This window comes from Oryza brachyantha, chromosome 3 (genome assembly GCF_000231095.2).
Source record: "Oryza brachyantha chromosome 3, ObraRS2, whole genome shotgun sequence".
Classification (NCBI taxonomy): Eukaryota; Viridiplantae; Streptophyta; class Magnoliopsida; order Poales; family Poaceae; genus Oryza; species Oryza brachyantha.
The window spans coordinates 19,200,120-19,220,152 of NC_023165.2; the positions used below are offsets into that span (position 1 = coordinate 19,200,120).

Below are 20,033 nucleotides of genomic sequence, written 5' to 3' on the forward strand. Positions count from 1 at the left end.
CTTTCGGTCATTTCACCATCCGAGTTTGATTGAACTATATAAAATTTGAATTTTAAAATATTAGAAATTCAAATAATTTTTCAGGTAGTAAATGATTTGAAATGAAAAAAGTTGTCAAAAACAAAGTTATATACCTTATCAAGATATATAACTTTTGTATTGGTTATTTTTTTCTATATGACTTTGTTTGAATAGTTTGAATATGAATTTTAAATTATGACAACTTCAAACAATATTTTCAAATACTAAATAATTTTAACTGAAAAGTCATTAATAACAAAGATGTATAACTCATTAAGATATATAACTTCTATTTGGATCATTTCTTCATCCGATAAAGTGATTTGCAAGATTATTCGAAAAAATATATATAAGAGATGTATTAAAAATTCAATTATGTCATATAAAAAAAATATGTAGTGAGCATTTGGAAATGTAACAAAATTAAACTGATCAGCAACAGTGAAAGCTTTAATGATAATCTGTCGCTGTGACGGTTACACTATAACTACAGGAAGCAAATGCAGTAACAGTCAACATAAATTCTGTTTTCTTATATTGCTGTTTCCTCCATGTTCGGTTTCACTGGTGATAAAACCCGAAGAAGATCTGCATGCTCGTCGTTCTTACTCACTGCATACCATCTCAATTCAATCCTCCGATCTGTCCTTGACACTATTCAACAATTAATTAATGGGGACTTGCCCAAATCTCCAATTCGACGAAGCACAATGGATCATCCGCATCCGCCGTATTCTCGACGAGGAGGAGGTCGAAGTCCATGACAGCCAACCCATCTCCATCTTCGACGTCCCCAAGCCCCTCCTGCGCACCAAACCTGAAGCCTACACCCCTCAGCTGGTTGCACTTGGCCCTTACCACCATCGCCGCGAGGAGCTCCGTGACATGGAGATGTACAAGCTCTCTGCTGCCAGGAGAGCCCAGGCTCTCCTCCCAGCTGGTATGAACTTCCAGCACCTCGTGGCTGTCTTCTCTACGCTACAATACCAGATCCGAGCTCACTACCACAGGTTTGTGTTCACTCTGTTTCATATTATAAGTCACTTTAAGTTTATCCTAAATCAAAACATCTTTAAATGTTTGATACCAATTTTTTTTTTTACTTAGGCATCTAGGCATCGGTAACGACGCGCTAGCATGGATGATGGCCATCGACGTGTCATTCCTTCTCGAGTTCCTGCAGACGTTCTGCCCGAGCGACGGGCAGCGTGCAGTACCGCAGAGGATCCCGTCGAGGATGTCGCACGTGGTCGATCCGTGTCGGAGGACATCCTCCCACGGCATGGTGCTGCACGACGTCGTGATGCTGGAAAACCAGGTGCCTCTCTTCCTGCTCCTCAGGGCCATGGAGATGCGGAGCTCGTCGCGCGCGGCGGCGGAGTCCGCGCTGGGCTCCATGGTGTCCGGGTTCTTTCAGGAGGTCTCCTCGCTCGTGGGGGCGGGCTCTCCGTGCACGGACATGTCTCGGTACGCCCACCTGCTTGATTTCCTCTACTCCAACACGGCTCCTCCATGCCATGTCGAAGAAGGATTCGATGATGCCACGGAAGAACAAGAACAACAAGAGCAAGAAGAAGATGGTGATGGATCGCATCGTTGTCGTCGTCGTCAGATGAAGAGCACTCTGGTTTCAGTAACTGAGCTGCTCGTCAAGCGTGGCGGCGAGCTTCTCTCGCTGCTGATCGGTTTCAGCGCGAGGATCCTACTGAGGCTCGCGGTCAGCATCCCGTGCGTGTCGGCGATCGCACGGCACGTCGAGCAGCTGAATTCGCCGCGGCAGCCACCGGCCAGGGGTGGTGATCCCGGTTTCGAGGGCAGCGGCGACAAGAGCAGATCGCCTCTGGTCGAGGAGATCGCGGTGCCCAGCGTCGCCGAGCTGGCTTACTCCGGCGTCAGGTTCGTCCCGGCGAGCGGCGGCGTCTCCGCGGTGGAGTTCTGCGCCGACGCCGCGACGCTGCGGCTCCCGGTGATCCGCGTCGACGCGAACACGGAGGTCGTGCTGCGGAACATGGTGGCCTACGAGGCGTCGGCGGGGCGCGGGGCGCTGGTGCTGGCGAGGTACGTCGAGCTGATGAACGGCATCGTCGACATCGACGAGGACGCCCGGGTGCTGAGGGAGTCCGGGGTGATACTGAACCACCTCAAGAGCGACGGCGAGGTGGCGGAGCTGTGGAACGGGATGGCAAGGTCGGTGAGGCTGACGAGGGTGGCGGCGTTGGACGCGGTGATCGACGACCTGAACAGGCATCACGACGGCTGCTGGAAGGTGAGGATCAGCAGGTTCTTGAGGCAGAAGGTTGTTGGGTCTAGGGAACTGGTGGTGTGCGTCGCCATGGTTGTGCTCGTCGTGTTCATGAGCCTCCAGGCTTTCTGTGTTGCCCGGCGGTGCATGCCGCCGTCGTACGGGATGGCGAGGACAAAGGGGGATTCGGATCACCTGACAGGATAGTACAATAAAACATGGAGAGAAAATGATAGCACATTAAAACATTGAGAGAAAACTGTAACAGATTTGACGTATGGTAATGCAGAAAATCACTAGAGAAAATAATTATAAATTGGAGATGCTACGTGACGGTATACCGGTTGGAACGGTATAGCGTTACCTTGTCTAAGTAACATGGTACTTCCTATGTAACATGATACCTCAAATGTTTCAGGTGTGGTATCATGTTTAGGTAGCATGGTACCTCACATGTATCGATTCTAAATAGCGGGCTAAGCCGGTTAGCGGTTGAACTCTCCAACGGCTAAGATCAGCTATAGTCGGCTACAGCCGCAGCTAAGGCGTTTAGCGGTTTTAAAAAATGTTTAAAAAAATTCAAAAGATTGATAGAATTTTGAATAAAAATTGACACATTTCTTCTCTAATTAGTTTACCATAAATTTATAGTTGATAATTTCATACAGAGAGTTCATAATTCATTGAATAAGAGATTGACTAGGGTTTTTAGTAGGACTAATTTACGGCGGGCCCAAAAATTGATGTCCAAATTTTTGCCACCCAAACTTTTAGCGGCTAAATGAAGCTAAACGAAGGCTATTTTAGCGGCCATCTCTGGCTAAACACAACTATTAGCGGCAGCTAAATTGTAGCGGGAATATTCAATTAGCTTAGCTTTTTCCCTCTCCAACAGCTATCTCCGGCTATAGCGGCAGATTTAGAACGATGATCGTATATGATACTACAAGGTAGCATGCTCAGGTATCATGGTACCTTCTACGTAACATGGTACCTCACATGTATCATGTATGATACCTGAACAATATCATATCCGGTACTAGTGGTATCATGAACAATATCATATCATCGGTAACAAATCCTCGTCGTTGTCGCAATCGCCATAGTCGTCGCCGACGCTGCAACTGCTGTCGACCGCCGCTAGCTGCTACCTGCCACTGCTGTCGCTGTTGTTGGAGTAGCTGTAGCCGCCATCGTTGTTGCCGCAGTCGTCGCTGAAAGTTTCTAGAATAAACGCAGCACTCGTGTTGTGCTACGCTTTCGTGTTTCTCGATGACTGGAAGAGCCCCAACCGTGGCTTTTACATAAGCCCGGAAGTTTGTTGCTCTTGACTAACAATCCGGAGAGATTACAATGCATGATCGTATGCTAAACTAACTTATCTTATCACAAGTACTGGGAGATAAACTCTATCGTTTAACACCCTCTCTCAATCATAACCTTTTAAGGTTAAGATTGCTTTTAAAGTTCTCTAGCAGGCGTACAGAAAGTGGTTTAGTGAACCCATCAGCAACTTGATCACCTGAGGACACAAAATCAATTTCCAATAATTTCTGACTCACCCGTTCCCGGACAAAGTGATAGTCAACCTCTATATATTTTGTTCTGGCATGAAAAACTGGGTTTGCTGACAAATACTTGGCTCCAAGATTATCACACCAAATTTTAGCAGCTTGAGGACTCTTGATCCTTAATTCTACTAATAAAGTTTGTACCCACATTATTTCTACCGTTGCATTTGCTATGGCCTTATATTCTGACTGAGTACTAGATCTTGAGACGGTAGCTTGTTTTCTAGCACTCCATGACACTAGGTTGGAACCTATAAACACAGCAAAGCCTCCAGTAGATTTTCTGTCATCTACACTACCGGCCCAATCTGCATCTGAGAAACCACTCACACGTGTGGACCCAGATCTGTGTATGTTGAGCCCCATACTCGTGCATTGTTTTATACACCTTAGTATTCTTTTCACTGCTGTCCAATGCACAGTTGTTGGAGCATGAAGAAACTGGCAAACCTTGTTAACAGAAAAAGCTATATCCGGTCTAGTAAGGGTTAGATACTGTAGTGCACCAACTATACTTCTATACTGTGTTGCATCATTGGGTCCCAAAAGAGATCCCTCATGTAAAGACAACTTCTCACTAACAGATAGAGGAGTGTTAGCAGGCTTGCAATCTAACATTCCTACTTTCTTTAGTAAATTAGTAGCATACTTATCTTGTGTGAGAACAATACCATTGTGTGTCTTGCTGACTTCGATGCCAAGGAAATAATATAATTCTCCAAGATCTTTTAGAGCAAATTCTGCCTTAAGATCCTGTAGTAGTGCCGATGTTGCCCTCTCTGAAGAACTAGCTACAATTATATCATCTACATACACCAATATGAAGATAGCAATATCCCCTTTATGTATATAGAATAATGATGTGTCGGCCTTTGAAGCACTAAAACCAAGGTCGATCAGCTTCTTGCTCAATCTAGCAAACCAGGCTCCTGGGGCTTGTTTCAAGCCGTACAGAGACTTATCTAGTTTGCATATATAGTGAGGTTTAGTGACATCTTTGAAACCTGGTAGCTGTTCCATATATACTTCTTCCTCCAGATGACCATGAAGAAAGGCATTTTGTACATCTAACTATCTTAGACTCCACTCTCTAGAAACAGCTATAGATAAAATGATTCTAATTGTGGCAGCCTTGACTACAGGGCTAAAGGTGTCTTCATAATCTATTCCATATCTCTGTTTAAATCCTTTTGCTACTAGGCGGGCTTTGTACCTGTCTAGGGATCCATCGGCTTTCCTTTTAATTTTATAGACCCACTTACACCCAATAACATTCTTCCCTCTCTGAGGTGGAACTAGGTGCCAGGTACCATTTCTGATTAAGGCATCATATTCCGACTCCATAGCAGTTTTCCAATTTTTATCTTTAAGGGCTTCTATATCATTATTGGGTTCGTCAGAATTGGTAAACAAACCATATTTAATTGTGTCGTCTGTATATACCTTCTCTTTGCGGATGCCACTTTGGAGTCTTGTTCTGGGACGCCCTTGCGGTTGTACGTGAGCTGAAGTGGAGTCCTCCTGTTCTTGTTCTGACTCTTGCTCCAGATCATGTGTATGTACGGGAACAGTGCCTGAAATTGATATATCATCTGAAGACATATTATACTGCTGATTAGAGTGATTAGATAGATCGGTGGCAGGAGGTGCTTCATCGTGCTGTCCCCCATGCACCTCCTGATGGGATGATCCAGGAAGGACCACCCTGTCACCAGCCTGAGCGAGGGGAGGCGTCTGGCCGATTGCTGCACCACGCGTCGGCGATGGGAGGTGGTTGCGCCACGCGTCGGTGGCAGGAGGGGAGCACGTCGGGCTGACAGCCTGCTGCTCCTGGGATTGCATCTCTGTATTGCCAGCAGGAACAGTGTTGGCTGGATCTTCTGTGGCCATGGGATCTGCTATATCAGACTCAATATTTGCATCAAATGTCTCGTTAGCAGCAGGATTTATAGGATTAGTCAATTGGCAAAACGTATTGTCAGCCCCACTGGTAAACAGAGAGGGAAACAGAAGTATTTCAGATCGAAGTCGAGCACCTGCATTTGCATGGAGCTCAGAAAAAGGGAAAACCGTTTCATCAAAAACGACGTCCCGAGAAATATATACTCGATCTGAAGAAATATCTAGACATTTAAATCATTTGTGTATATTGCTGAAGCCAAAGAAAACACAGCGTTTAGACCTGAACTGTAACTTGTGTTCGTTATAAGGGCGGAGATTGGGCCAACACGCACACCCAAAGATACGCAAAGAGGAATAGTCAGGTTTTTGGTGAAATAATTTTTCCAAAGGACTGATATTGTGAATAACTCTGCTAGGTACTCGATTGATCAAGTAGGTGGCTGCTTGAAAAGCTTCATCCCAAAATTTTAATGGCATGTGTGCATGAGATAATAAAGAGAGACCAACTTCGACAATGTGTCGATGTTTACGCTCAGCAGACCCATTTTGTTGGTGAGTGTGAGGACACGACATGATGAACGATGCCAATTTTTGAGAAGAAGCTATTTAGTGATTGATATTCCCCTCCCCAGTCAGTCTGCATGGCTAGGATTTTTCTATCAAACAAGCGTTCTACCATGGCTTGGAATTCTTGAAATTTCTCAAAAACCTGAGATTTATATTGCAAGAGATAAATCTAGGTAAACTTACTAAGATCTTCAATAAAACTAACATAATACTTCTTCCTTCCTACGGACTCGGGGGTTGCACCCCAAACATCAGAAAAAATAAGTTCCAAGGGATGGTGAGAAACACTTGATGAAATTGGAAAAGGTAACTGATGACTTTTAGCTTGCTGACAAGCATTACAAACTGAATCATTAACAGAATCTAAACATGGTAGATTATTTTTATTGACGACTTGTCTAACGACTGACGAGGAGGGGTGTCCTAGGCGACTATGCCACCGAGCCAAGGACAATTTAGTGGCACTGCAGGCTTGCTTCAAGGTTGATCTGGGAAGGGGATAAAGCCTACGACGTGATCGTCCTTTAAGGAGAGTTCTCCTGGTGAGTAGATCCTTAAGAAAGAAATAATCACGGTGAAGTTCAAGAAAAGCAGAGTTATCATCAACTAAACGATGCACACATATAAGATTCTTTGTGGCTTGTGGAACATATAGAATGTTTTTAAGATGAATATCACGATTACCGGGGGTATGAACAATAGAATTACCGATATGACTTATATCCATACCTTCTCCACTTGGAGTGTGGATCTGTTCTCCCCCGTTGAACTTGTCCTTCACAGAGAGTTTCTCCAGTTCTCCTGTGATGTGATCAGTGGCTCCAGTATCGATATACCAATTGGTATCGAAACCGTAGGCTAAGCTTGTAGCCGCTGCAGCAACATGTTTACTGTCAGGAACATAATCCTCGTCATACCTGAACCAGCAATCTGCAGCAGTGTGGCCTCTTTTGAAGCAAACTTGACAGATCGGCCTACGATCTGGTCCTCCTTGCGTGCGGCCTCTGCCACGCCCTCCAGTGCTCGTGCTGCCACGTCCAGGAGATCCACGGCCGCCGCGTGGAGCTCCACCGCCACGACCAGAGAATCCTCCGCGGCCTCCGCTGTTGTTGCCTCCTTTGTTGGCGATGTTGACGACATTCTCCTGAATTCCCCGATAGAGAGACGTGCGTGCTTCATAGTTGAGTACCTGAGAGTAAAGTTCTCCCACCGTCATTGGTTCTAGTCTTGCACAAACAGCCGAGATCACCTCGCTGTAATCTTCAACCAACCCAATGATGATGTACTGGATTAGTTCTTCTTCTTCTAGTGGCTTGCCAGTTGCAGTGGCCATCTCATCTCCTAGCGCTCTCATCTTCCCGAAAAATTTCAGGAGTGTGAGATTGCCTTTCTTGGTGTTGGAGAGCGCGATTCTTGTGTTGATGGATCGCGCCCTGGTGTGCGTGGAATACATCTGTTCGATGATTGCCCACGCTTCCGCCGCCGTGTCACATGCTGCGACCTGCATAAGAACATCACGAGAGAGAGATGACAAGAGATAACCTAAGACCTGTTGGTCCGAGGCTTCCCAATCATCAAACTCCGGGTTTTCTTCTCTGTTGTCTTGCCATCATCGCTTGTGACGACGATCTGCGCTTGAGGCTTCTTTGCTGCACCAGTCAGATGCCCGAGAAGTCGAGCACCACGAACAGCGGCGCTGATCTGAGCTCTCCACAGCGCAAAGTTGTTCTTTCCAAGCTTCTCACTCACAGGATGTCCTTGGAAGAAGTTGCTGGCATTGCTGCTTGAGGACGCCATGGCTGGAAAGGTGAAGGGGATGGGTTTTTGGTAGATTGGATCAATGCTCTGATACCATGAAAGTTTCTAGAATAAACGCAGCACTCGTGATGTGCTACGCTTTCGTGTTTCTCGATGACTGGAAGAGCCCCAGCCGTGGCTTTTACATAAGCCCGGAAGTTTGTTGCTCTTGACTAACAATCCGGAGAGATTACAATGCATGATCGTATGCTAAACTAACTTATCTTATCACAAGTACTGGGAGATAAACTCTATCGTTTAACAGTCGCCATCGCAGCCGTCGTCGCCGCAATCGCGGTCGTCGCTGCCGAACTACACGCGTGCATCCGCATCTCACGTCAGCGAGCGATCCGCGACTGGCGGGATACGTACGTACGTACCAGGACACCGTAGGCGAAGCCCTCCAAGATGCTCTCGACGGCGGTGGGCTCAACCAGCCCGAGGTGGCCGATGAAGCCTGCCGTGACAAAGCCGATGGAGAACTAGAGCACCTCGACGAGCACCGCCGGGAAGGCGACGCACCACAGCAGCTTTTGATTTTTCACAGCACCGGCGCACAATCCCGTTAATTCTATTTTGAACGGTAGACCGTTAGGTAGCATTTTCGTTATAAATTCGCTGCGCTGTACTGTTGCGGGTTATTGTAGTAGATGAATCATAGTCATCCATCACAAAACAAACAGATAAGATTATTCCAATGTCATCATACTATTTATCATGTGCTATTAGCATGTAATGATAGGTGATCCGATTGCAACAAAGGGGGCTACTTGATGCTATCCTGGGATGGGAACTCCCAAAAGATTATCGGGTTCTCCCTCCGGTCAAAAATATTTATCATTTAGGATAATATTTGATCTAACTTCTAAAATTTTGATGACCAATTATTTTTTAAATGTTTCGTTTAAATACATGACGAATGGTATGTATGGGTTCTACTCGAAAGTGATATCATAATATCATAAACTTAACTAATATATTTCGTTGGTTCACTTGCATTTCAACTCATTTTCTTTGAGACTTCCTATTTCTCATTTTTCATCGTCAAACAACCTAATGCATGCTCATAACCCGCTGTCCTTTTAATCCCATAATTATTCTTTATTAATTCTTTAAAACACTGGTGAATCCCCCCATAAGAGGACTGAAGGAGAATTGGAGGGGATTTATTCCATACTTATTATAATATAGAATTATTTCCTCTCAATCTCCTTCAAATCCCTCTCTCTTGGGGATAAATTGAAGAAGGCCTTAGGAGCATAGATGAACTTTTAGGTCCAATTAAAATCAACTTAACTCTTTATTTTAAAATACAGCTAGAATCGGAACTTTGCCAATGAATCATCACTAAAAGTTACTCCCCTCCATTTCACAATGTAAGATTTTTATTCTTGCCTAAATTCATATGGATGCTAATGAATCTAGACATATATATATATATATATATATATATATATATTAATTATACATTCATCCATTGATGAATTTAGATAAGGGTAAAAAGTCTTATAATATCAAACAAATTTAGTACTAACTAATGGTAGCATGCCAAGTATGGAAGGCATCCCGTATAGGACAACAAGATCGGCGAAATTGAACATACATGATGCGCTTGCTTTGTTCCAAAATATAAATGTTTCTAAAATATAAATTTTGTACCAACACAAGCATTTTTTATGCTAATTTCTATCGTTGACATGATTGCAATGATTCCAAAGCCAGTGAGATTATTAAAAATAAAATCTAAAAAAATAAAATTCAAAAGTTAACCGCTGAAATCGCTAAAAGAAAATCCTTCGACTAAATCATTAGCACTAGTATTTGCTAAATAACCTAGAAATGCTTTTATTTTCATAGGAATTTCATCGTGAACAACTATATAAATTAGTTTATTTTCGATACGAACCAGGAAACAAAATCTTGTGTTGAAAAAGATCCCCTAGCCGATAGGCTTGTTTTTGGTTCAAGCTTGGTTAAGAACTTGAGAAGGAGCTTGGCCACTTGGGATTGGGGAGGAGGAAGGAGCAGTGTGGCATGGGTGTTTATCCAGGGAATGTTCACACGGATGATTTCCGCGCGAACACTTTGTTTAACTAATATGCATAGAATTTAGGTATATAAACTTTATATGAATAAATTTTACATATATAAAATTTTAAGTACATAAAATTTTCATGTATATTTTTAAAATTGAAAAATCAAATTATATTTTGATTTGAAGTTAAATATGTAAACTGTATATCTATAACCATTGATGTACAAAATTTACAGGTATACAGTTTTAGAAAAAAAGAAAAGAGTTGCCTTCGCACGAAAACCGTGACCGTTCGCTAAATAGCCCTTCTGGCGTGGCTTGGGCCAGACCATTAGAAAGAATCAATCAACGGCTGAGATGAACAGCTCAAGCTCACTGAGTCTAGGGGATGGTAAACCAAGCAAGTCAAAGAGAGAAGAGAGTAGAGTAGCCCTCCAAATCCAAACCGCAGACGATCCCCGATCTCCCAAAAATGGCCGACGCCGCGGCGGCGGCCACCGTCCCCGGCGAGGCCGCCTCCTCCTCCGCCACGGTGCTCGATTCCCTCGGGGAGGACATCACCCGCATCGTCACCCCCGTCTCCACCTGCATGCTCCTCGTCGTCCTCCTCGTCTCCCTCCTGTCGTCCCCATCCTCCCCTTCCCCCCTCTCGGCCGCCTTCACCGCCGCCGGCGGTGGGGGCACCGGCACGGGCAACGGAGCCGGAGGAGACGACATCACCACCGCCCTCGTCACCGCCGTGACCTTCGTCGTCGCCGTCACGGCCGCCACCTTCCTCCTCGCGCTGCTCTTCTACCTCCGCTGCACGCCCTGCCTCCGCGCCTACCTCGGCTTCTCCTCGCTCTCCGTCCTCCTCCTCCTCGGGGGCCACGTCGCCCTCCTCCTCCTCTCCCGCCTCCGCTTCCCGCTCGACGCCGTCTCCTTCGCGCTGCTCCTCCCCAACGCCGCCGCCGCGCTCGCCCTCGCCGCGCTCTCGCCGGCGTCCGTCCCCATCGCGCTCCACCAGGCCGCGCTCGTCGCCATCGCCGTCCTCACCGCGTTCTGGTTCACGCTGCTCCCGGAGTGGACCACCTGGGCTCTGCTCGTCGCCATGGCGGTCTACGACCTGGCGGCCGTGCTGCTGCCTGGTGGACCTTTGAGAGTGCTGCTTGAATTGGCCATAGAGAGGAACGAGGAGATACCGGCCTTGGTCTACGAGGCAAGGCCGGTGGATCCCCGCCATGGCCAGAATTGGCGGCTGTGGAGGGACAGGCAGTCAGGTGGGGAGTTGGATGCCAATTCCACCGTCGAGGTGATTGGTGAGATGTTGGGGACAAATCTTGGTGCCAATTCAGCTGGTAATTTGGGGATTTCGGCAACCCGATCTGATGAACAGGTTAACTTGGCTGCTGATGCAAGAAATTTGAGGCCCGGAGAAACATCCGTGGCCAATTTGAGCTCTGATTCTTCCAGTTCCAGTGCACCAGTTGAGGTGCTGCCAGCATTGCCAGAGACTAGAGTATCTGTTGCAGAAATGAGAGTACCATTGATCCAGCCGCAGCCGGTGAGAAGCAGGGATGAGGACGATGATGAAGATGGCATTGGGTTGAGCTCATCTGGGGCAATAAAGCTTGGATTGGGGGACTTCATATTCTACAGTGTCCTCGTTGGGAGGGCTGCAATGTATGACTACATGACAGTGTATGCATGCTATCTTGCCATCATTGCTGGCCTCGGTATCACCCTGTTGCTGTTAGCATTCTACCGTAAGGCATTGCCGGCCCTCCCGGTCTCGATCGCCCTTGGCGTTGTGTTTTATGTGCTCACAAGAACACTGCTTGAGGCTTTTCTCATGCAGTGCTCTACTAATCTTTTGATGTTTTAGAACTCAGTGAAGATCAGATATTCAAATATTGCTGTAACCCACAATTCAGACCTTTTCTACTTAGTTTTGGTCTTGATATTTATGCATTTTAAATCTGGTTCACTTTATTATTACGCTATGTAGATCAAAATATTTACCTGTCAATGTTAAAGTACAAATATTGTTTGTTACTTTGTTATGTGTTGTTGCAACCTTTCTTCTTGATATGGTTTATGCATGCTTTAGATTCCTGAGAAGGAACATGGTAATTTTGTAACACCTCATCTGCAATTGATTCCCCTAGCAACACTGACATGACTTCCCCTCCCTCAGTTTTCTCCTTACTGCATCAGTGCAACGCTACCAGGATTGATTCCCAGAGTTATAATGTCTATCATATAAACACAAGAAGGATATTTTTGTCACTTCAAGACCTACACTTGCATGGTTAATTTCTGCCATTTTATTCTTTCATATTTTTTCCATGCTTGGACTATGCCTTTTCACTCCTTTAAACGATGTGCAGATACAAATTTGAACCTGTCCCATTTTCTAGCTTTTCTTTCAGTGTCTATGTAATTCACAGTAATCAGTATTGATCTGCAGATATAAATTTGGACCATGTTGCGTTTTCTAGTTTTCCTTTCAGTGTCTATATAATTCAGAGTGTTCATACTTGTAATTCTTGAACTCATTCCCAGTGTTCATACTTGCAACATAATCACAGAGCGTTGAGTAAATGAGTGTTATTGGCCCCTTCTTTATTTTTTTTTTGAAAACTCCTTTAATATTGGTATGCAAAGAGGAAGCTTCATAATCCTATATTTAGCTGCAGGCCTGCAGCATAACAAGAAGTTATTTCATAACTTTTTTGATGAAGTATGTCAATGAAAATCTGGATTCAGTCCTTTATACAGTATGGATGATAGAAAGAGCATAGATATCCTGTTTGGAATTAATGAGCTGTGCATTCTTGTTCCATCACAATTTTCGATAGGAAGGGAGCTGTGGTCATGCTTAGGTGTCCGATCACTAATTACTTCATATGTTTTCACTTCAACACGTCAGATGTTACCGTCTGATTGGAGCCTGTAGACATGTTCTTGGACGGTAGGAATCTTAGCATCTACAAGATCTCCAGCTGCTGCAGTGGGATAACGCTTGTATGAGTTTCCCTAATGACATCTGATTTAAGCAGGGGGCATTCTTCTCTTTTAAGAAAACATCATGCGAACCGTAACCAAAACGGATAGCATAGGAGAAAAATGACATACTCCCTCCCTCCCATAATAAATTAACTCGAGTTTAAAATATATACTAAAATAAATAAATTCTTATCTTCTTACATACATTTGTCTGTCAATTAAGAAATTTTATCTCTTTAATACCTCTTACATAGCCACTCATCCTTCTTCGTCGTACAAAGGTAAGAGTTGTTTTTTTTTTCTTACAGAGGAAGTGCACGAGAAGTTGACAGCATCCATCCGTCCATCTAGGAAAATATCATGTGAAAATTATCAAATATGTAAACTCATGAAAACTGGACTTGAAGTTTTCTAAATTCATAAAAGAAACATGCTTGAGACAAGGTATACGAATGAACTACATTAACACCAAATCTCAAGCCGATAACTCAAACTTTATTTGGGAGGAACAAAAACGAAAGTTTCAGGCTTGGTTTTCACTTATTTGATCGTTTTCACCGGATATTCTCCATCTATTTATACCTATACTGATCGAGCTTTTTGAAGAAAGCTCCCATATTGGCTAGAAAGATGTTGCCGTTGATTCGATGTATTATATCATCATAACCGTAAATCTGGTTGATTAAAGTACATTTAAAATAATTATGAAAATTTGTAATTAATAAATATGATATGCTATCATAACTTTAAATTTATCGTTTCTTATTAATTTATTGAAAATTTGAAGATAATAATTAGAAAGGTTTAACTTACTTAAACTCTTTTTAATATAGGCAACTATACTTTAAAAGATAACCAACACGTATAATATAATGATAAAATTTCAATGTTTGTGGTATCAATAATAATAATAATAACTTGTATAATACACGGATTGACGACTAGTATATCAAAACTAACTTTGCTCGCTGACATGAACACAAATTTCCAATTAAAAATATATTTGTAGCAATAATAATCCTTTTACATCCCTTCAAAAAAGCATGCACAGTAATAATCTCGACATGGATCCTTCCTCGCATGCAAGTACTCCCTTTATAAAGAAAAACAAACCTTTTACCCCGTGAAACTTTATTAGTGAAGAAAAAAAAGACTATAATACCCTTAGCAGATGCGAGAACGGTACGATAAATAGGTGGGTAAGTGTTATCGGAGGGATAAAACTTTTCAATTCAGTGACCAAAAAGTACATAAGAGGATACTACCTTCATTCAAAAATATAAATGTTTTTTAGATTATTTAGTAAATACTAAGATGTACTTAAAAGATTATTTTTATCACTTCAATGGTCAAACTTTGAAGTGTTTATATTTACTTTCTAAGCACCTAATTGAATGTAGTATCATGCGAATCAATGTAGAAATACTTATATTGAGGTATAAAAAATGAATCATAGAAATTCTTATATCTAGAATAGAACTTTAGTGGAAAAAACCTATAACACCCATATTTCCAATAAGGGTTAATTAGATTCATGCCATTATAAATTTTCTTGTTTTGAAATATACCATCACAATTCGACTAATTATAAGGATGCCATTATAATTTTAGAACTATTAGAAATATACCACCCCATACCCTTTCGGTGTATTTTTTTAAAAAAATTGGATCATATTGTCCATCTGATGTGTACTGCGTCCTTGGCATGTGCAAAGGACAATTTGGTCCGAAAATGGCATATCTGAAATAGTTCTAAAATTATAATGACATCTTTACAATTAGTCGAATTGTAATGGTATATTTTAAAACTGTCAAATTTATAATGGCATGGATCTAATTAACCCTTAAAAATAAATATGGTATTGGTGGATATGTAGGTAAGTGGCATTGAAGAGATAAAACTTGTTAATTTATAGACCAATAGTACATAAGAAGACACTACATCTGTTCAATTTATAAATATTTATAAATTGTGTAGCAAATATTAAGTCTTAGTTAAAAGATTATCTTACCGTCACTTTAGTGATCAAGTTTAAAATTTTGAATCGCTTAGATACACTTTCTAAACACTTGATTGGTCATTGAAGCATTAAAATCAGGAAAATCATGTAAATTAGCGTACATATATGTATATTATGGAATATAATTTTTAATTTTTAATTTTTTGAAGGAAGGAGTATAAGAAACTGTTTATTTTAGAATGAAGTTTGGACTGTAAAAATTGATTTGCTCCACTTTAGAACGGAGTAGGCAACAACGGCGAGCAATGGAGACATCCGCACCGTCGGATGCCTGTATGGAGTGGCAGTTGGCACGGTCGCGGCCGTCCGATTAAGCTCCCTCGAAGCCTCCGAATATTCCAATCGCCACGCGCCCTCAGAAATTTATTTCCTTCCCCATCCCATTCCATTCTTTTTTGCCTGCTCGGCACGGCCCGGTACATTGTGTTTCGTGCCAAAATTAGTCGTGACGGCTCCACCCAATTTGCTCAGCATGCCGGCACGTGAGAGTGATGTCCCGGTCCAAACACGGTCCAAAAACATATCATGTCTGTTTGGACTATGCCGGCTAAACATAGTCTATACAGATTATCTAGTCTACGATATGTATTGTCATGTCATATTACGGTGATCCATGCGTCAAAGGTATTTAGCCATTAATGCCGTGTCGTGTTGAAGCACACCGAACTAGAAAAATCGTCCTATCAACAAGGTGATTGTGACCACATAAGTACATGACAATATCCGTAAGATAGGCTTGTCGAGTAGCACATGGATATACCGTTAACATGACCAATGTTATAGAAATAAAATCGACCTATTGTGGAAGCAAAGAAAATCGGTCTAGCGTGAATATTTTGTGCCTCTTTTGAGCCCACCGATCTAAATCCGGTCCAATGATCGTGCCTGCCGTGCCGTCCAGCATGCTTGTGTTTCAGACCCAAGCCCAGCCCATAATCGTGTCATACCGGCCCAGCTTCGTGTTAGGCCATACCGTGCTTTAAAAGCACGGCCCGGTTCCCAGCTTACTTCCCTCTCCACTCCACGCTCGCGCAGGAAGGAAGGAGGAGGAAGCAATCAAGCAAAGCAGCTGCAGCAGCGAGAGAGAGAGAGAGCGGAGCCTCATGGCTCCCCGTCCTGGCATTCCCCTCGACCTCGAGCGGCCTGGAACTCAGGAGATTGGAGGTGGGTTTTTCTTGCTGGGACATTTTCCTTGCCTACTTTTGCAGTCTGCACTGATTTGGGGTTCTTGGTGTGGCCGCTTCGTGGTGAACGTGAAAGCTTTTTTTGTGCTAAGAATCTGGCTGAACCCTAGCCATGTTCTTGGATGACGCGTGGGTTTTCTTGGTGGGATTGACCGAGCGGTTCGTTTCGTTGTCTCTGGTTTTAAATTTATTGCCTTCCGTGTGCATTTCCATCGAACAATCTCGACAATGGGACCGAAAAAGTTCCAAGCTTTTTTTTAGTGGGTTTTCTTGGTGGGATATTTCAACAAATTTCGCAGACTAAGATCGAACTGAAGTTTCAAAGGTTTTCCAAAGGAAATCCATCTTCCTTCACTAAAAAAAAGATCTTTTTTTTAGTAAAATATTGCTCAGATGCATCCTGTTTTCTCGTAGAATGTTATCAAGAAAAAAAATTTAGCAATCCTTATGTAGCATTTCAACCGTTTCTCGCATGTGTGCTCCGATCATCTTGTTGTGCCCGTTCTTTCTTAGTTCAGTTCTTGCTACTGTTTCAGGCATGGCGCCGGCAGAAGGGAAGCCCTGGTGCAAGCTCTGCAACAGGAGCTTCCCTTCATATAATTCACTCGGAGGCCACATGAACCTCCACAGCACTAGGCGCAAGAAGAAGAAGAAGAAGCCGCGGCCGATGAGCCCGAGAGAGTCTCCGATCACTGGTGCCTCCGGCAGGTATGGTTTCCGGGAGAGGCAGCAGAGGCAGGTGGCGGTGTGCCTGTCGGATTCCACTTCAAGCGACGATGAGCCATGGACGTTGGCCCCCAAGACTGAATGCCAGCTGTGCTTCAGAGTCTTTCACTCCTTCCATGGGCTGTCGATGCACATGAAGGCGCATGCCCACCACCATGGGAGGAAGATGGTGATGTTGGAGCACAAGGCATCAAGAAAGCTTTGTGCCTGGAGCAGTGCCGATGGTGACAATGATTTCACTGCTGTGTGCTATGCTCCTGCCAAGAAACCGAGGTCGAGGAGGATCCGCATGGACATGTTTCCTGCTCCAGTGATGATGACACATGGGGCAGAGGCGGTGGATGCTGCGCGCGTTCTTCTGATGCTTTCAGAAGATGCTGATAAGTACTCAGCTTCTAATAATGATCTTGAGGTGAATGGAGTCTTGGAGTACAGTTTGCAGAAGACTGAGATTGGGCTGAGTTGTTATCGTCCTGGTGTACTTGAGGGTAGTGAGCTGATGAAGCAAGAAATTTCAAGTTCTGATGATGAGGAGACCAAGTTTGGCAGTCTTTCAGATGTGTTGAAGGCAACTGCTACACATGATTGCAGGCTCTGTGGCAAGGTCTTCGCAACTGGGTTCGCGTTAGGAGGCCACATGAGTTCCCATAGTGCTTCTGCCCACGAAAATGCTGCAACATTTCACAAAACTGCTGTGCATCCAAAAAGAAAACAGCTTGAAGTGGATAATGAGCTGCATGAACTCAACCTTCCAGCACTTGGTAACTGGGATTGTAGCAGTACAAGAACAGAGTCTGAACTGAACCCATGGCTGGTTGCAGGCAGCCTCCAGAGTGAGCGAATGATGGGTGTTGTCTGAGTTTGTACAGTTTCTGCATCAAGTGAGGTGGCAGCAACTGCATTTTGATTACTAATAGATAGTTAAAGAATATGATACCACCAATGCTGTTTTTACATTCACTTTGCAAAACTAGTGTTTAGAATTAACTGCCTTTTTTTTTTTACAAACACTGAATCTGTGACATGCTTCTGTTGGGAGTGTAGAATGTGGTTGAAGTTTTGGCTGTTTCCAATGGAAGAGCTGGTCTTGTTGAGGTTGTTGTAGTTAAGATTTTTTTGCCACATGTTTCTGTAGCAGCTGCTATTTTTCACAAAATGGTTGAACTCATTGATATTTTTAGCTTTAGTTTGCTTCAGCTTGATGGACTTCCAGATTAGTTCAGGTCATGCCTTCATTTATCCTTGTTAAGTACGGAATATATTCTGCAGTTTCAGTTATTCAATACTTAAATGTCAAGGTATACAAAATATGCATCAATATGTTTGAATGAATTATTTTCATTCCAAGAGATTTGCTTCGGTCCAACAAAAAATACCTTAAGGTACCAAATCGTTTCTCACTATTGGATCTAGCTGAGTAGGATATGCACTGTTGGATCCAACAATTAGAAACGATTTGTTACTGCGAGTTATCGGTACCTCAAGGTAATTTTTGTTGGGAGATTTGCTTCAGTCTAACAAAAAGTAACAAAAAGTACCTTAAAATACCGGTACCTCGCGGTACCAAATCATTTCTGATCGTTGGATCTAGTAGTACACATCACACTCAGCTGGATCCAATGGTGAGGAATGATTTGGTACCTCGAGGTATCGGTACCTCAAGACACTTTTTGTTGGACCGAAGCAAATCTCTTTTGTTGGACTGAAACAAACCTCTCATTCCAAACCAATATTTTCTCATGGCTCAATCCAAACCACATTACTAATATGCATGAATTGAAGTTGATAAAACCTTTTGCAACCCATGTCTACATCTTGTCCGTCATGCGGATGCCTTGATCTGACTCGAACATTTTATAAAGTTCAAAAGTTATATCGGTTTAAAAAAGAACTTGGGGTGTTAAATTGTTAACACAACATTGACAAGAATTTGTTTGCTGTTTACTTCGGTATAATTTTTTCCAGGCAACTGGGTACGACTCCTGTGATCTTATCTTTTCATAATCCATGGGTAAAAATGGCAATGCCATAACCTGCATTTTACTTCATACAGACTTTGCAGTCAATGAACCAATATTACTAACTTCAGTTCTGTAAACAATGCTGGGGAGATTGACGACGGAAGGTAGATCAGTGGCGTCGGAATGGAAGACAGTTTGGGGGAATCATTTTTTTTAAGCACACGGATTTAGGTACATCCGTGTGCTTGTATGCCATTTAAATAGTCATAAAAAATATGAAAAAATTGACAAGATAGATTAATATGAGTTACATCACTCCACAAACATGCAAGTTTAAATTCAACTTTTACAAGTTGTAGCTAAAAAAAACAAATAAAACTGAAACTAACTATACGCAAATTCATAATTATTTTTGTTATTTTTGCTACAACTTGTAGAAGATGAATTTAAACTTGCATATTGGTGGAGTGATATAACTCATATTAAACTATCTTATTAAATCTTTTCATATTTTTTATGACTATTTACATGGCACGTAAGTAATGGGTGTATATACACCCATGTGCTAAAAAACTGCTTCCGACAGTTTGGTAAAAAGACAGTTTATAAAATATCTCTTTTATAAAGAACAAACACCAAAAGACACTATATTTTTTAAAGTGTTTTTACCTTATTGGAAACGCTTTTGAAAAGTATCTTAATATTATTAGAAAAATTTGTATGTAAGCTAGGCATTTTTGTTGTAGCGGAAAGTTATCAAGGTGAGGTAATATGAAGCAATGGATCAGCGTATTCCAATACAAAAGCGAAAAGGGCCCTGGGCCCCTGGCTGCTTAATACTAGAACAAAAAACTCATTATAATTTCCGTGAGAAGGTCGAATGTCTAATATGGATATCACATCACATATAATGTATATCTAAAGTGCAAAAAAGAAAAGTCATTTTATCTAAAAAAAATCAAGAAAACTACTCCCTCCATTTCAAAACATAAAGATGTTTAACTTTTTTTTCTTGCAA

General features: G+C 42.7%; 5 protein-coding genes across 5 annotated transcripts; 3 read left to right on the plus strand and 2 right to left on the minus strand.

Annotated features, from left to right (window-relative positions):
• Positions 1 to 662: 662 nt before the first annotated feature.
• On the plus strand, positions 663 to 1,637 carry LOC107303443 (putative UPF0481 protein At3g02645). Its single transcript, XM_040521776.1, has 3 exons — positions 663 to 1,031; positions 1,129 to 1,441; positions 1,548 to 1,637. The coding sequence occupies exons 1-3, from the start codon at positions 694 to 696 to the stop codon at positions 1,635 to 1,637; spliced, it is 741 nt and encodes a 246-aa protein (XP_040377710.1). The 5' UTR covers positions 663 to 693.
• An 86-nt stretch (positions 1,638 to 1,723) lies between these two features.
• LOC107303783 lies at positions 1,724 to 8,199 on the minus strand. Its single transcript, XM_015834478.2, has 3 exons — positions 7,033 to 8,199; positions 5,278 to 5,729; positions 1,724 to 2,458 (listed from the first exon to the last, which is right to left on the minus strand). Exons 1-3 carry the CDS (start codon positions 7,808 to 7,810, stop codon positions 1,724 to 1,726), a joined length of 1,965 nt encoding a protein of 654 aa, XP_015689964.2. The 5' UTR covers positions 7,811 to 8,199.
• On the minus strand, positions 2,975 to 5,284 carry LOC107303732 (uncharacterized mitochondrial protein AtMg00810-like). Its single transcript, XM_015834250.2, has one exon. The coding sequence runs from the start codon at positions 4,852 to 4,854 to the stop codon at positions 3,697 to 3,699; it is 1,158 nt and encodes a 385-aa protein (XP_015689736.2). The 5' UTR covers positions 4,855 to 5,284; the 3' UTR covers positions 2,975 to 3,696.
• A 2,353-nt stretch (positions 8,200 to 10,552) lies between the features above and the next one.
• Positions 10,553 to 12,036, plus strand: LOC102699483 (presenilin-like protein At2g29900). Its single transcript, XM_006650218.3, has one exon. It carries the CDS (start codon positions 10,608 to 10,610, stop codon positions 11,997 to 11,999), a length of 1,392 nt encoding a protein of 463 aa, XP_006650281.2. The 5' UTR covers positions 10,553 to 10,607; the 3' UTR covers positions 12,000 to 12,036.
• Positions 12,037 to 16,247: 4,211 nt separating this feature from the next.
• On the plus strand, positions 16,248 to 18,108 carry LOC102710577 (zinc finger protein ZAT9-like). The gene is made up of 2 exons (XM_015835187.1): positions 16,248 to 16,308; positions 16,865 to 18,108. The coding sequence occupies exons 1-2, from the start codon at positions 16,248 to 16,250 to the stop codon at positions 17,911 to 17,913; spliced, it is 1,110 nt and encodes a 369-aa protein (XP_015690673.1). The 3' UTR covers positions 17,914 to 18,108.
• The last annotated feature ends 1,925 nt before the right edge of the window (positions 18,109 to 20,033 follow it).